Source organism: Alexandromys fortis, unplaced genomic scaffold (assembly GCF_014885135.2).
Source record: "Alexandromys fortis isolate MF-2015 unplaced genomic scaffold, M_Fortis_MF-2015_v1.1 scaffold_39, whole genome shotgun sequence".
NCBI classification, from domain to species: domain Eukaryota; kingdom Metazoa; phylum Chordata; class Mammalia; order Rodentia; family Cricetidae; genus Alexandromys; species Alexandromys fortis.
Window position 1 is genome coordinate 10,894,354 of NW_026067918.1, and position 16,888 is coordinate 10,911,241.

Genomic DNA, 16,888 nt, shown 5'->3' on the forward strand with positions numbered 1-16,888 from the left:
GTGGTAACTTTTTCTGGGCACATTTCTGGGGATGGATATACCACTATTGTTCAGTACCATTAACTGTATGCTTCAAATGGTTAAGATGGTAAGTTTTATGTTATATGAATTTTGTCATAATTAAAAATAAACAAAAATTTTAATGATCATATTCTAACTTCTTGATTCCGGTTTAGAGCCTTTTTTTTTTTAACTATGATTTGGTTCTTGAAAGAGCATCCTTTATCCACTACCCTCCTGCACTACATGAGTTTTAAAGAAATTCATGCACTCACAGGCTTGTTGAATCCACATGCAGGAAGCACGAATGGCCTCCGAGACAGATGTGGTGGGCAAACTGCCAATGTGAACATTTACACACTCTAGTCTACATTCTTTCCAGGCAAATCCACCCAGGCCTCTGCTCAGAAGTAAGAGTATTAAAGATTTTATTGCCACATTTTGCATTTTGAGGGAAGATTTTTGTTCTGTGTTTAAGGCTCAGGGACAGCTCCTTTGATGAATACCTTAACAAGAGCCTCTGCCTTAACCTTGCCTGTTGAGTTCAGAGGGGACACTGTCCAGGGACAGGAGGGAGGGAGGAGGCCCAGCACCAGCCAGGACTTCACTGACTTCTTTGTGACCTTGGGCAAAACATGACCTCCTTTCCCCAGTTTCCTCATGTGTGACATGGAATAGGAATGTGTATTCTAAAGGCTCCAAGAACATTCTTATAAAAGGAAGATATTTACTATCACTGAGAGAAGAGAATCAATGCAATTTATCCAATAAATCCTAGAACTCAAAACCGATTTTGAGTGCTATAATTTAGGCAACTCACTAAAGGAAAATGAGGTCAAATTTCAAAGCAGTAACAAGAACTAAGCCATCAAATTTTATTATAAAAATGTGATTTTATTAAAACAAACAAGTAGCTATCCTCATAGCTGAGAGACCCCAGGCAGGAGCAGTGACACGGCCAGGGTTCGCAGCGGCTTCTCTTCAGCACCAGGCTCCCAGCTTTCTCTACACAGTACAAAGCTGGGACCCCTAGGTGAGGAAGAACCTTCTGGACCCTGCCCGGACAGCACTGGGTTCTTAGCTCTTGGACAGCCGGAGAGTTCCCTACTCCCCCAGGAACCCAGATCAGTGAGCTCTCCCTCCTCTGGGGGTCAGAGGACACTATCTTTTGGGTTAAGCCCTGTCATTCTGGTGCCTGCCAGCTGCAGCCACCATCACACTGCACAGCTGGGCCACCACACCCCCTGTGCATCCTGAACAGAAGCAGACTGGGGGTTTTCAGAAGTTACTTCTCTGTCACTTTTCCTCCTCTCTAAAGACTGTTTGCACACCAGTCCTTTATACAACCTTGGATTTTCCTGCATACTCCAGCCTTCTCCCTGATGAGCAGCTGGAAAGGGCCTAGGGTCAAATCTTGCTCTTCTTAGTGTGTTCTGCTAGAACCTCAGCTGCCCCAACCAGGAAGGTCCAAAGGCCCCCGAGTCAGCAGAAACCCCAAGTGGTGGGCAGATCTAGACAGTCAGGCTGTGAATTTGCCCCTTGGTTTTCTGCTATCCTATTTTTAACCTCATCAAAGCCAGAACTGGGAACTGGTTATTGGGTTGCTCTTAAGTCTCAGCCCAAGAAGAAACAACAACAAATCATTGGATACCTATCCAGAAGCACCTTGGAAAATCCCTGAGAGGAGAGAGCAGGGGATGGGAATCCAAGGACAGACATGCAGAGTCAGCGGCACACGTCAGCTCCTGCTGCCTGCTGCAGGGTATGGGGTGCAGGGTGGGAGAGGCTGCATCTAGGCAAAACGGGGGAGCTGCAGACCGGTTCCATGCACACCCACTAGAATCTTACCAGCGGCGTGTCCCCTCTTCTCTGGCCCCAGTGTCCTGTCAAGCCCTGGGCAGCAACATCAAAACCTCAGCTGGTCTGTAGTTCTTCATGTCAGAGGCCATGGTGGATCTGTACAGCAACCCCACAGGCCCAGGCTCCTCGGAGCTCTCCCAGCTCTGGGTGCAGGGAGAGCTGGAGCAAGGACAGCATTTGAGTGCCAGCACACAAGGGCAGGGGAGGAGGCGTCCAGAGGAGACAAAAGCCGAATGGCCAAACAGCGGGCGGGAGTGAGCGGAGCCTGGTGGGGAAGGCTGGCGCAGCCCCGGGGATGCAGCAGCAGCTGACACTCGTGCGCGGCTCCTCTCTAGCAGGCTCATTTCCATGAATGTAATCACACCGCCCCTCCTGCTACCCTCTTCCTGGCCTCCTGGGGGAGGGGAGGCACGGCTCGCGGCTTGCGTTTGCTCATAGGCTGCACTTGCCTTCTCTCCTCTTAGAAGCAAAGCTTCATGGCTGCTCTCTCCAGGAGGAGGGTGACCCTTCCGCCTTCTCACACAAGACACGGGTCTGGGTGTCAAACATCTGTCACCCATGTGGCATAACCTCAGCCTGCGTGGCAGTCCTATGCAGACCAGTCTGCCCTTCCTACATACCGTCTGGGAGGGTCTTGAGAGGCAGCATTCTACAAGATCCACCCCTGGAGGATCTCCTCCCTCCACCTCCACGTGGATACTGCAGCCTTCTTTCTTCTGCTGTCCGTGTATGCTGGCACCCAGGTGTTCTTCACCAGAGGGGAACCACATGTGCTAAGTGCCCTGGGTAGCAGGGCCAGGCAGACTGATTCTGGGATGATTCTATAAGATGGCTGGTGACAAGAAACACAGCTACATACAGCCTAGGCATAAGCAGTGTCTCTGAGTCTTCAAGGAGTGCAAGGGTCACAAGAACACCTATTAGGCAAGGTAAGTGGGACCCAGAGCCCAGGACAAAAACTCCACGGGTCCAGGCCTAATGTTGAAGGGGCAACAAGGCATGTCATGACTGCGGACACACCAGGAGGCATCGCTTGAGACTATGAAGGGAGGAGGTGGCCATTTAAACAAGTAGCCAAATAAGCAAAGAGAAAAACCTGAAAACGCCCCACTGCCCTAGGCCAGTTCTTCAGTCTGGGCCCCAAGGCCATCTAGAACATATCACTCGGTGCTGGGAACTCATCCCTGTGTGCTTCTGGGACCAGCCGAGGCCACCAAAGGAAACAAAAAGGAAGCCAGAAGGGGCTAGATTACCAGGCCTCTTTCCATTGCCATAGCAACCCTCTCTCAGCCAGCTGTGACTACCAAAATGTTTCCAGATATTGCTGAGAGTCCCTGGACAACTCTGATTAGGAACCATGTCTCTAGACATATAACAAAAGGGGATCCCCACCCCAGGCCTCTCTTCCTTACAGCCTTCTGCACTAGGGAACCACTGCCCCTCTTTCCACAGGCACCTGTCCCTCACTGTGTTCTCCATTCCAACCCATGTCTTCTAAAATCAGCCACAAATCCTAAATCACTTAGGATGTGTCTGCCTTAAGCTGCAAAAGCCTACAAGTCTTCAATGAAATGTGGATAGGGAATCCTGTTGGACACAGTCATAGGCTCCTGTCTCTCAGCCACTTGTGTGGAGCGTCCACTCTCCCTGCTCTGCCAGGTCTGAGGAGTCTAGCGTCCTCCTGTTTGCAGGCTCATCCCCACCTCTTCCAGGGAGACTCCCTGATCACCTGTGTATCTCCTTATGGCATCGCCTGACAGCTCACAGGATTAGCAGGTTTGTTTGTATCACACCAGCCATGGCCCACTCACACGCTCTCCACGCTCAGTACCTTACACTGAATATGTCCGTCCGCACTTCTCACCGTCCCAAGTGTTACAATTGCCTTGTTGAGGTGGGTGGCAGTGCTGTTCTCATACAGGTATGTGCACACTCTGGGGACTGAAAGACCCCAGCAGGTGAATCCTGACCTATCCCTTCCCCAGGTGTTCACCCATAATGTGCAAGGCTCTCCATGGCTCTCCCTTATGTGGCCGCTTCCAACAGGCATACTAAGTGGATCTTCTGCTGGCTTTACTCATGGACTGGTCACCTTCAGCTGGAACCCATGCTAAATGAATATGGTAGCAAAAGCCTGTATGAACTCAACTCTAGGCACAAACTAGAAGGTATAGGGAGCCAGCAGACCAGAAGGAGGGGGAAAGGCTGCAAACCGAGTCCCTCCCATACCTAAAGAAAAAAGATGCTAAAATAAATCCATGTACAACCAAATTTATGAAAGCATAGTGACCAGGAAAACAAAACAAAACAGGGAAAAACCTGCTTGCAGCACAGGAATCCAGACACATAAAACAGAAGTTTTTAAGAAATTATTTTCTTAGACTAATAATTCAACAATTATTTATAACAATAAACCAATCAGGTTTATTAGTGACTGTGGAAGATACAAAGTTGATAAGATAGGGCTCCCCTGTGTTTCTTACAAAAAGAAGAATCAGACAGCAGGCACACATTAGTCTAAACTGACTCTATACAAGAGCCAACATTGACATTAAGCCAGAGTTCACCAGGAAGGAAAGAGTGCCCAGACTCAGGGGTGAGGTGGGGGGTGGAACAGAGGCGGAAGGGTGTCCCAAGTGGGAAAAGTCTGGAAGGCAAGTTGGAATGGGCTAGTAACTTTGACTCCAGCTGAGACAGTGGGTTCCACTGTTGCTGAGCTGAGCTGAAAAGCAAAAGCAGCAAGGAGGCGCCAGGGAGAAAAGGACCTGGAGGTCTTCCAGCTCCAGAGAGAACAGGGACGGATGGCTAAAACTCCAAGTGTCATAAAGAGAAAGTGCTTCCTCGCCTACTGGTGCTGGTGGCTTCGACTGCCTCTCTTACCTGATTCTAACACTCGAAACACACCCACTAGCCTGCCTACCCCTGTCTCAGGCACAGGGTCTGCTGGAGCAAAGATGGCCTCTGACGAGAGTCCACCATTACTGGTTTCTTCGGCACAGACCAAAGCATCCTGGTGGCCCCTCAGCTCACTGAGGATGCTCAGTGCTGCCTGCAGGCTCTCTATACCTAAGACACTAAAGAACACAATGAACACAAAGTCCCTGCCCACGTATAACTCCAACCTCCCGGTCCTGGAGGATCTGAAATTCTTTATACTTAAAATGCTTTGAGACTCTTTAGTAAGAAGAGAAACAATGAAAATCTTCTCCAACAAGGCCACAGAAACAATGAAAAGCTTCTCCGACTTTCACGCAATAAGGGCCTGAAAGCTGAGAGGGGTATTTCTACCCTAACCTCACATGTATTAATTGGGTTTTATTGCTGAGATAATCACCATGACCAAAAGCAGCTTGGGAAGAAAAGGGTTCCTTTAGCTTACAGCTATAGTCCATAACAGAGTAAAGCCAGGGAGACCCAAGTTAAGAAGACACACATAGAGGCCTAAAGGAAACACTGTTCACTGGCTTGCTCCCACAAGTGACTAAGTTTACTTCTTATATACCAGAGGACCATGTGTGTAGGGATGGAACCACCCACAGTGGATCCTCCCAACAAGAAAATGTCCACAGATTGCCCACTAGTCAATATGATAGAGGCAATTTCTCGGTTGAGGTTTGCTCTTCCCAGATGACCTAACGTGTTGAGCATCACAGAAGAGTGCCAGACATCCACTCTTTGGAGTTGTTCTTAGTCCTGGCAGCAGGATTGAAGTCTGATAGGAGCTCGGGAAAAAAATGGTGACACTGGGTGGAGCCCCAACTCCCTGAGCAGAGCAAGTCCAACTGCTGGCCCATTAGAGCCACTGTAGCTTAGCAGGAGGCCAAGGCTGAGGAGTAGCCACAGAGGCCCAGGCCTCTGTGATGGGGGAGAGTCTTCTGTTTTGTGTTAATTTCATTGGTTAAATAAAGAGACTGCCTTGGCCCTTTAATAGGACATAAAATTAGGTAGGCGGAGTAAACAGAACAGAATGCTGGGAGAAAGAAGCTGAGTCAAGGAGTCGCCATGATTCTCCCATGACAGGCAGACGCAGGTTAAGATCTTTCCTGGTAAGCTAGCTCGTGGGCTACACAGATTATTAAAAATGGGTTAGATCAATATGTAAGAGCTAGCCAATAAGAGGCTGGAACTAATGGGCCAGGCAGTGTTTAAAAGAATACAGTTTCCATGTAATTATTTCGGGGCATAAACTAGCCATGCGGGCGGCCGGGTGCCGGGGACGCAGCCCGCAGCTCCCTATTACAACACCTCTGGCCTCTGCTGCAGGTACCAGACCAATGTAGGGGGTGGGAGCAGATTTCATCTCTGCTCCATCCACAAGTGTTCTCAGGCACTGCTCTTAGATGGGCCCTGTACAGAGGAGGGACTGGAAGAAGCAAGACTTGTGTCTCTGAGACCCAAGGTAGGATGTAAAAGACAGACTGAGGAGGAAGCACAAGAACTGGGACATGAAAAGATGCTGAAGCTCACCTATCCCAGGAAGTGCAAACAAAAGCAGTCGGACCGCCAGAGCCCGCGCTACCAGCAGTGCAGACGGCTGGCGTGGTGCAGCTTTCTGTGCCACCTTAAACACACAGGTCTTTCCATCTGAAAATATGACTCTGCTAGATTTGGATTCTTTTTTTTTTTTTTTTTTAAGTAGTGTTCTGACTGCATGTTTGCCTGCAGGCCAGAAGAGAGCACCAGATCTTATTATAGATGGTTGTGAGCCCCCATGTGGTTGCTGGGAATTGAATTTAGGACCTCTGGAAAAGCAGTCAGTGCTCTTAACCTCTGAGCCATCTCTCCAGTCCCTAAATTTGGATTCTTAGTTAGTGTATAAGAATTTTCCCAATGACAACAACATCAAAATGGTAAAAGTTGAAAAGTTTCAGTACTGTACACAGTGACGAGAATGAGGTATTCTAGAGGTGCCAAGAGTAACACATAATGGCATCAGGCAGCACTATGTCAGGTTCCTCCTTATGTACGATGTGTGCCTGGTGGACACGTGAACCCCGCACCATCAGTGGGCACCACATAAATGAGGTCCACAGAGAAGCTGCATGTTTTAACTCTTCCTTTGCTATGGTTCTATGAGCTGGGTCCACAGGAAATGCAATCTTTGCTGTTGAGACTTCTCCTCAGGGAAAACGCAAAAAAGCCACTGGCTCCTTTGCCAGGCAGAGCAGGAGCCCTTTTCTATGTTAGGAACATTCATGTGCTCTGGTTCACTGTCAGTGAAACGCCTGCTTGGCACCCGGACTCTGCTGTGGTAGCACCATGGCCTTTCATATGGGCTTGCTGCTCAGAATCCTAACTCAAAGTAAGGCAGGGAAAGAATACTGAGCACTAAGAATGGGGTCAGAGCAAACACTGACCCTCAAAAGAGACTCACGTCTCTGAGGTCAGAAGTTGAGTTCTATGAGTCCGTCCTCTGTAAAGTGTGAAACACAGGGTTAAGGCAAAATATGACTTCCTTATTTTCTCAAGAAAGGAAGGGATGTACTGGGTGGGTCCTTCCACAGCAGTCCATCTGCAGGGAGCAAGACTTGACTTCCTGCCCCCATAGCTCTCTGCCATACCAAAGCAGGAGAAACAAAATGGTAGCTGACAACCTCCACGGACAAGAGGGGTCACATCGGCAGGGGCAGTCCACTTCTTCCTGGCTGTCTGTGTTCTGCTCTCCTGGGAGCCAAGGCAATGGCTGTTGTTTTAGTGCTGAGCAGGAATTGGCTGGATAACTGCAAAGGCACTTCTTGCTCTGGAAGTCTGACTGCACAGCTGCTAGTGACCCCGGCGCTGGGCTAGAGCCACACAAAATGCTTAAGCGAGGCTGAAGACCCTGGGAGAGTGCGCAGCAGGAGAAGCAGCGTTCCCTGGCGCTCTTCCTAAGAAGAAAGTACAGCTGAATGGGAGACAGACGGACGAGCAGACACTAGCACACTATGTTCAGTGAAGCTGCTTTCAGAAGGGTGTCAAGGTCCAAAGGGAAAATGAGAGGTGGGAACTCCAGATATTTCCAGGTCTAGCTCTCCATCCTCGATGCAGCCAACAGCAAACTATACAACCTCCACCCCATTTCAGCAGTTTCTGCGGCCCTAGGATGTTGGTTGAGAACAGAAGCATGCTGCCTCAAGCCGTTCCTCTGCAGTGCCCAGCTTCGTCCTCGCTGACCACTCTGCAAGTCAACAGGACTCCTGATACCCAAGACCTAAGCCTACTTTCTTCCCACCGATACTGGACTCTTAAACTCTGGCTCCACCTTCTGCCTCCCCAGACCTCCTTTCTAACAGGTCCTGGGTGCCTGTAGCTAGCCTAGCTTTCATACTCCACACAAGTAAACATGGCAGGTGGCAGAAGGCCTCAGGCCCCTGCTTCTGCCCCACCTCCTCATTAAGGAGAAAAGGTGCAATGTGGCTGCTGTGCTCCACAGGGAGGCCTGTAAAGCTCAAACCAGAGGGAAGCCCTCAACACTGTAACTGCAGATGGTGGCACAGTCTTCCTGCCTTGATGTGTGCTTCGTACAAAGTCAGATAAGCTCTGCTTAAAAATGAGATGGAAGCAAGCGTCACCCACAGCACCTGGGGTCTTCCCTCTAACACCTACCAAACAACTTGTTCCAAACCAGGACACAGGTCACCAGGGATGCTGCTGTGGGCCAAGTTAACATCAAGGTGAACTGTTTATCTGTCACTGAAAACCTAGTATTCTAGTCAAGAGGTGCTATATGCAACTCTATTTGGTGTGTTTTCCTATAAATAATACTATTTGATACCCTTGTAGTACCTCAAAGCTTCAGACATTTTTGAGTCTTTTTAGCTCAGGTCTGAACTGCTCTCTGAGATGAACCACTCCTGACAGCTCCTCAATGAGGCACAGATCCAACACCAACAGCCTGCTTCATATTCTGGTCCCTGACTGGTCCTCAGCAATTTATTCTCCTACTGAAACCTACAGATCCATCTAGCTAGCATTTGCTGAGTATCTGCCATAGGCGCAGCCTGTGCTTGGAGCTGGGACTTAAATAGCTCTAGACTCAGCCTTGCCAGTAGGGAGAGGCAGGCAAGCCTGTGGCAGCAGCAACCTGACACAGCATCTGTGCATGCTAAGAACATGCCAAGATGCTGCAGAGGGGCCAGCTAGATCAGGACTTAAGGGAATGGTGACTCCTAAGTGACAGAAGAAGCCTTAAGGATGGTGGGCACATCACTAATCACGGCCTAGGGAACACTGGGCTCAGAGAACCCAGGAAGAGGGCTTAGTGACTGCTGTGGAGGGCCATGCATCAAGAGGGACTACACATAAACAGATAAGCTCAAATAGCTAATCTACTAGAAACAAACCTATGGCAGTTAAGGAAACAGTGCCCAATTAATTATATTGGTAACTCTCACTTAGGCAAATAAACACAAGATGCTGGAGAACAACCAATTATTTAAATACAGATAAGAAAGGAGGGTACCGGGCTGGAGAGATAGCTCAGCAGTTAGAGCACTTGCTGCTCTTCCAGAGCACCCAGGTTTGACCCCAGCACCCACATGGTGGCTCACAACCATGTATAACTCCAGTTCCAGGGGATCGATACCCTCTTCTGACATCCCAAGACACCAGAGGCACATGTGCTACATGTACATACATGCAGGCAAAACATTCATGCACATAAATAGTTCCAGGTCGGACTCCAAAACCACAGAGAAACCCTGTCTCAAAAAACCAAAAAAAAAAAAAGTAAGTAAATGTAAGAAATAATTTTTAAAAGAAGGATGTGAAAGCAGCACAGCTGATGTGCACAGCGGAAGGACCTGCTTTCTGAACGTCTCCTCCTCAGGGACCTTAGGGACTTGCCGCAGGAAACTCCACTGGTTCTCTTCCATTTTATACCTCGGGAATCTACCTTAGCAATGGTTAAAAGGGCAATGTTCTTCCCCTTTGTTCCAAACAGGAAACATTAGAAGGGGGTTGGGAAATGGGGGCACTGGCTTTTCAGGGTTGTTCATTAAAAGCAGAGCTGGTCTGAACCCCTCAGGCACTGCCCCTAAAGCTCTGCCCTAAGGCCTGCTCCAGGTCCATCACCCCAGCTCTGGATACTGGCCTGCACCCACACTCAGGGCAACTGATGATACACTTTAGAGCCAACCACATAGGACCCCTCTGGCTCAAAGTTACTATACCACACTTCCTAGCTGGGTGAAGTTCTAGCAGCCAGTAGCCATGCAGATATGACATGGAAGCCAGTGATCACTGGTTAGGCAGCCTCACTCTGATATTTCTAGCATTTTATTCCATGTCTTCTCTCAAAATTATTTCCCTTGGAGAAATAATACCAGGGCTAATGTGAATTCCACCTCTGGAAAAAAAAAAGTTCGCAGTGGGCAACTCACCCTGGCCGGGCATCGGCTCTCATTACCAACCTTCTTTGAAATCAAAAGGACTGCAATAAAAAACGGCACAACCTTCTCACTCAGAAGAGTACCCACAATAGAGTTTTCCAAGAAGCCTCGTGGAAACTGCTCAGGGTGAGCTCTCTTTAAAGGCGAGACTTCAAGCGTGTGCTCAGTAAGCCAGGAGAGGGAAGTGAAAGAGACAGCCAGATTTCCTGGAACCAGCCCCATGTTAGGTTTACTCTAGTACCCACACTGGCTGCAGCTGGTCACACTTGCCCCCTTTTGCCTCAGGGCTGAAGCACTGCAGCTGAGCCAAGGCAGGCACAGCAGGGAGGCTCCCAGTGTTGCAGCTCCTGGAGCTGCACAGCTCCTCTGTTTACAGCATGGGTTGGGGAAGATGAGGGAAGCCAACAGACACCACAAGACTTCAAACAGTCTTCACCTGGCCAACAAAGAGGAAGCCTCTCCACTGGCCACACTTCATTTAGGAAAAACAAGAACCATTGAAGCCGAATTTTGATGGCATAACTCAGGAGATGTCTTCCCAGCCCAGCTCCACTGTGTCAGGGAGTTCCCAGAGCTATAGTCCCACTGCTCAGCAGATACAGTAAATGGTCAACAAGCAGGAGGCGGCAGCTGGTAGAAGCCTGGATGACTCTTGCTACCTCATTTAGAATCTTGTATTTATTCACTTTTTTTGCCTCTCTCGCCCTGACTGAGACACACACGCCTTAGTCTTACTCAGCATATTGTATATCTTCTGAAAGGAACAGGATTAAAAAACCAGACTCTAACTGCACCCTGCCACACAGGCCCAGTAAAGTTGTTCCCACAGGAGCTCACAGTTGAGTCCATGGAGACCCTCAGAAGCCCATCCCACCCACCTTGGGCCACCTGGATCTAGTCTGGGGCTGGGACTCACCATCCTCCCCTTCTCCTTCTTTAAGAACCATTGTTTGGCTTCTCGGGGCAGCACAGGCTGGGCTCTGCCACGAAGGACGGGCTGCGGCTTACTCACTCAGCACAGTACCCTGAGCAAAGTTTCCTGGGCAGTGGTTGGGTGGGGCTTGGAACACCTATAGGGAGCTGTCCAGTCACTTGGACAGCTGGGGCTGCTTCTAGACTACCAGAGGAACAGCCAGTGACAAGGGGACCAATTAGCCTGCAGGCTGTGCAGGCGTCACTGCAGTCTGTCTCCACCCAGTTCCTCAAGTCAAGCTCAAGCACCTTCTAGCACGTCAAAGAGCACTGAGTCATCACAACAGCTCAGTAGAGGGCCCACCCTATCCTCACTCACCCAAACAAGGACACAGCAGCTGCTGCTTTTGGCTTCTGCTCCTAAGTCTTCCCAGTGACAGGATCCCCTAAAATCCGTCACCTTCCGGTGAGGAAGCAGCACACTAACAGCCACAAGACGGTGCCAAAGATGGCAATCACCACAGCTTGCCATCACGTCCCAGCTAACAGCAGAAGGCAGGGCCCAGAGATGAGACAATCAAGGGCCACACTCCCAATCAATATGAAGTCAATTTCAACTCCATTCTCATTTCTGCAATTTTAACCTACATGTAACAATCGCACATTTATGGTATTCAAATCGAAAATTCCATATATACAAGGTTTAGCTCCTAAATTAGGGTGAGTGATGGATCTCCTTGTCCTTAAATGTCATTTCTTGTACTGGGGACTCCCAACTCTACTCATTGTAAACGTGGAGCTGGCAAGATGGCCCAATGGGTAAGGAGCTTGACACATAGTCTGATGATCGAGTTGAACCCCAGAATGCATAAAGGTGGGAGGAGATACCCAACTTCCACAAGTTGTCTTCTGGCCTCCACATTCTCAAGATGGCATGCACAACCCTCCCACCCCAGCACAACAAATCAATGTAAAGAATAGTAATGATAATAATAGTAAATCAGGAAGCCAGGTGCGGTGGCATGCACCTTTAGTTCCAGCACTCGGAAGGCAGAGGCAGGCAGGTATCTGAGTTAGAGGCTAGTCTAGTCTACACACAGCAAGTTCCAGGACAGCTAGGGTTATACAAAGAAACCCTGTCTCAAAAAAAAAACACAACAAAACAAAACAAAGTAAGTAGGTTAAAAATAATAACAACAACAACAACAATAATTCAGGCCAGCCAAACAGTTCCACAGAGCATTTGCTGCAAGGCTCATACTCATCACCTCTGTGGCCTAGTCAACAGTTGCTACTTTTTGCTGACATATCCCTGACGGTTGGGTGATACTGAGCATTTTAAATATTTTGGTCATTTTTGTTGCTGGGTTTTGGGGTTTTGTTTGTTTGCTTGAGACACAGCTTCATCATATAACCCAGACTGACCTAGTACTCACCCACCTACCCACATACACACCTATACTTGGGGAGTGCTAGAATTACACACAGGCCCATTTCACCATGCCTGGCTCATCTATGTATTGCTTCTTTCAAAATAGGTCACCGGGCAGTGGTGGTGGCACATGTCTTTAATCCCAGCTCTCAGAAGGCAGAGGCAGGCAGATCTCTGTGAGCTCAAGGCCAGCCTGGTCTACAGAGTGAGTTCCAGGACAGCCAGGTGGCTACACCAAGAAACCCTGTCTTGAGAAACTTAAAAAGTCTACTTTGATCTCCTGCTTTGTTTTTCTGCTGTCTTTCCATCTGCTTTAGACAGTCTTATGTAGTCTGGGTTGGCCTCAAACTTCTTAGTAGCTGACAATGACCTCAACTCTGACCTTCCTGCTCCACCTCCCAAGTGCTAAGGTGCAGGCAGGTACCACCATGCCCAGTCGCTGGCTTCTTTTTAATTATGTTTCTTCTTCTATTTGGTTCTTTGTATATTTCAGATATTATGTTCTACACAGTTCACAAATATTTTTTCTCCAAAGCTATTTAGTTTGGTAAAATCTCGTGATCTGTTTTGGCCTTTGTCTGGGGATCTTACCATAATTCCATTGCCTATAACATCTACAGCACCGCCCTGCTTTTCTATTGGTTTTGTAGTTCCTAGTATAATTCAGGCCTTTGATCGTCTGGAGTTGATTTTTTACGATGGTGAGGCAGGGTCAGGTTTCATTCTTCTATATGTGAATAACCACTTTTGCTGGCACCACTGCCTCTGTTGAGAGTCAGTTGGCTGCAGACATGTGACTTCTGGGTTCCCACTTTGGTCTCATGTCTGTGTGACAATATCATACTATTTGGGATGCTCTGCTTTACACTGTGTTTGAATCAGCCTCTGGCTGTGTCCATTTTCCTCAGATTGCGATAGTCATTAGGGACCTTTTGTGAATTTTACTACTGTTTTTTCCTATCTGTGAAGAAGGGCACCTTTGTTTAATGTATTCTGACAAGTAACACTAATCTAGAATTAGAAAGCTACCTCCTAAGGAGGATGAACTCAAAGTGGTCTCTTGCCTGAGTTTACAGACTGTCCTCTGCCGCCCTGCAGACTGGGTCAGGTTGCCTGACCTTGCTAAAGGACTCTGGGGCGCATCAGTCCCCGCTGTTCTGATGGCGGCCACAAAGGAGCTGCACATGGCACAGGGTGTAATGGCCTGGCCTGTCCCTTTAAGAGACAAGCCCCACCCATTCCCTCCTCAGTTCACAGAGGCAGGCAGATCTTCCTCCCTGCCAGTATCAAGTCTTTCCTTTTCTGTCTCTCTCCTAAAGAGGCAGCTGCTGCCATGGCTCCTCTCCTCTCTCTCTCTGCTCTTCTCCAACCTCACTCTGCATGGTGTGCCTTTCCGTCTGTCTCTCACCACTGCGGTTGCGGCTCCTCATGAGACTGGCTGCCCCATCTCTGTCTCTCACCCACCATGCGGCTCCCAGCCTGGCCCCGCCACATGGCCCACGGGCTACTTGGGGCACAGCACCATTTTACTTAAACCATAACACTGGGTAGTGCTCCTTCCCTGAACCCTAATGCACCACGCCAGAATGCGCTTCCCTGTGTGATGTTCATGAAACATATTCAGAAAGCAGTAGCAGGCAGTCTGATCCTTCCCCCAGTGTGAACCACACACGACACTGTAGGGTTTGGCCTGATTCTTTTGCATGCAATATATATTATGTTATACTGTGTCTCTCATGTCACACACATCTATATATACACACACCAGAAAGTTAGCAACTATTTTTGCATGCTGTTTATAAACACCTCGTTTTTACTTTTGTGTGTGCACATGTGGGTTCATGGGGTGTGCATCAAATATAACAGGCATTTTCTCAGTTGCCTTTTTTTTTTTTTTTGAGACAGGATTTCTCTAGATAGCTCTAGTCAGAATGTACTGTGTAGACCAGGCTGGCCTCAAACTCACTGAGATAGGCCTGCCTACCACCGCCTCTTAAATGCTGGGATTAAAGATGTGGGCCAACACACCCAACTCTTCAGTTTAATTTTGAGACCTGGATCTCTCACTGAGTGCTCACTGGCCCTCACTGATTCAGTCAGACTGCCTGGCCGAAAAACACCTGATAATAACGTAATATGTTGCCACCCCTAACTTTTACGGGGAGTTGGGATGGAATTCAGACTCTCGTGTTTATCAATTATGCCATCTCCCTAGCCCTACTTCCTCCCAGGATTATAAAGGGCAATCACGTTTCCACTATTCACAGTCTGGAAGACTTTGAAGTAGGGCCAAGCTCAGGGTCCTAGGCCCATGCTCTGTACAAAGCTCTAGTTCTCTCTAGAAGTCTTTCTTAGAAGTAGAGTTCCTTGATCCAAAGCTCCCCTGTGTTCCCAGGGTGGACTGTGAAGTTCCTTAGCCAGCTATCTGCAATAGCATCAACTTAAAAGGGAACAACCACAAAGCACCGCCATGACATCACTGGGTGGTGTCCTAGTTTCATTTCTGTTAATGTGATAAATATCCTGATTAAAAGCAACTCTGGGGAAACAAAGTTTATTTGGCTTACAATTCCAGGACACAGTTCATCAATTCAGGGAAGCCAAGGCAGAACTCAAACAGCTAGTCACATCACACCCATCGCCAAGAGCAGAGAGAAATGAATATACCCAAGCTGTCTGCTTGCTTGCTTTTTTTCTCAGTTAGCTTTACAGCCATAAAATGGTGCCACCCACAGTGGACTGGGAACTCTCATATCAATGAACAAACAATCAAGACATCCCCAACAGACATGCCTGGAGGCCAGCCTGATCTAAGCAAGCCCTCTAATCTCAATTCACTCACTTGGGAGAGTCCGGGTAGTGTCAAGTGGACAGTTAAAACTAAGCAGTACTGGTGGCTTCACCAAGTCTCCTCTCTAGGCTTCACTGACATAGTCTGCCTTGTCTAACCCTGAAAACCCTGTAGGCTGAGTGTTCTCTCCAACCTCTGCCCTTGATGAATCCTGTCTGCACCATTTAAAACCTGTTTGACAGTTCCTAACCCATACTTCTACCTTCTGGCATTAGACCTGATTCCCAGGCAACCCTGACTTGGGTGGGACAGGTCATTTCTGCTTCCTATGTTCCAGAAGTAGGGCATCACAAGTACACTGAACAGCACTGACAGGTGGGAACATTCCCAGTGCTGACCTCTGAATGGACCTCACTGCCATCAAGCTTGTCTTTCCCTAAGTGTGAGAACACTTCTGTTCTGTGCAATGATGTCACACCTTATGTTCTTTTTTCTAACTCTCATCCCTCCTACTGGTTTGAAGGACTGAATAGAATATTTACAACATATAATGCAATCTGTCAGTTCTATCTTCAGTTTCACACATTTAAAAAGAAATCAATCAAATCTATAATCTTTCTACTGTTTCACCCAATAAGGGTCCCTGAGCACAGTGGGTGTGGACTGTAGAGACATCAAGGACTAAATGGACACAGCATTTCCACTGTGTGGGATGACGACGGCAGGGAACTATACAAAAGCAGAGTGGGAGCCACTCTCGGACATGTGCTCTGGGGCTCAGGACAGTGTCAAGTTCCACGGGAGCAGGAAGGAATGCAAGGTGAGGTCAGAGGGCTGAGGCCTCTGGAGCGCTGTGGGGAGCCTGGGCTGTTTCGGGGACTGCAGTTTCTGTTCTAGGCAGAGCAGACATCTGATTTCCTTTGTGACCAAGTACCCTGGGTGCTGGCTTATAAGAACAGACTGCAGACAGCCAGGGCAGAAGCTGCTACGAGAGGTGGAAGCTGAGCAATAAAAGGGTCAAATTCCTGTTCTATTTATGTCTAGGCTATGTCAGGGCCTACAGATGGACTCCATCCGAGGCATGGAGGCACGAAGAAGCGTCAGGCTTGAGTAGCAGGCCATAGGCTGGGCCTCTGCAGCTCCTGCCCAGTCCTCTCCATCAGCCCAGGAACCTAGACCCCTGTTTCTCAGGTTCTCAGCATCATCTCTTCAGTTCCTGTGACTCCATATCCTCTACAAGACAGGACTTCACAGCCCTGTTCACCGCCCCTGCCCCACAGCTCCTCACAGCCCCATCCCTTAGTCCCTTGTTTTCGGACTTCACAACTTTCACCTCTATTAGCCAATGATTCATTCTTAGTATAATTTCCAAAAAGTGACTCAGAGTAACTCAAACAGTAGCTACTATCCCTATTTAGGATGACTTCCCGGCAGTCCTGAGTCCCAGCCTCCGGGAGCCTGACAAAAGCTGCCCTACACACTGGAGTGCAACAGAAACCCTGGCCAGCCCACAGTGCCGCCATG

General features: G+C 48.5%; 1 protein-coding gene across 2 annotated transcripts in view; it reads right to left on the reverse strand.

The window, feature by feature from the left end:
- The window catches only part of Cyth1 (cytohesin 1), an 80,461-nt gene that overhangs the window by 31,799 nt on the left and 31,774 nt on the right, over window positions 1-16,888 (reverse strand). The window contains exon 1 of one of the 2 annotated variants that reach the window (XM_050140324.1): window positions 11,146-11,264. The exons of the other annotated variant lie outside the window; for it this stretch is intronic. Within the exon in view, the coding sequence (XP_049996281.1) occupies window positions 11,146-11,176 (31 nt within the window). The 5' untranslated portion in view covers window positions 11,177-11,264. Of the gene's footprint in view, window positions 1-11,145; window positions 11,265-16,888 lie in introns of those variants that run through there. 2 annotated transcript variants of the gene reach the window in all.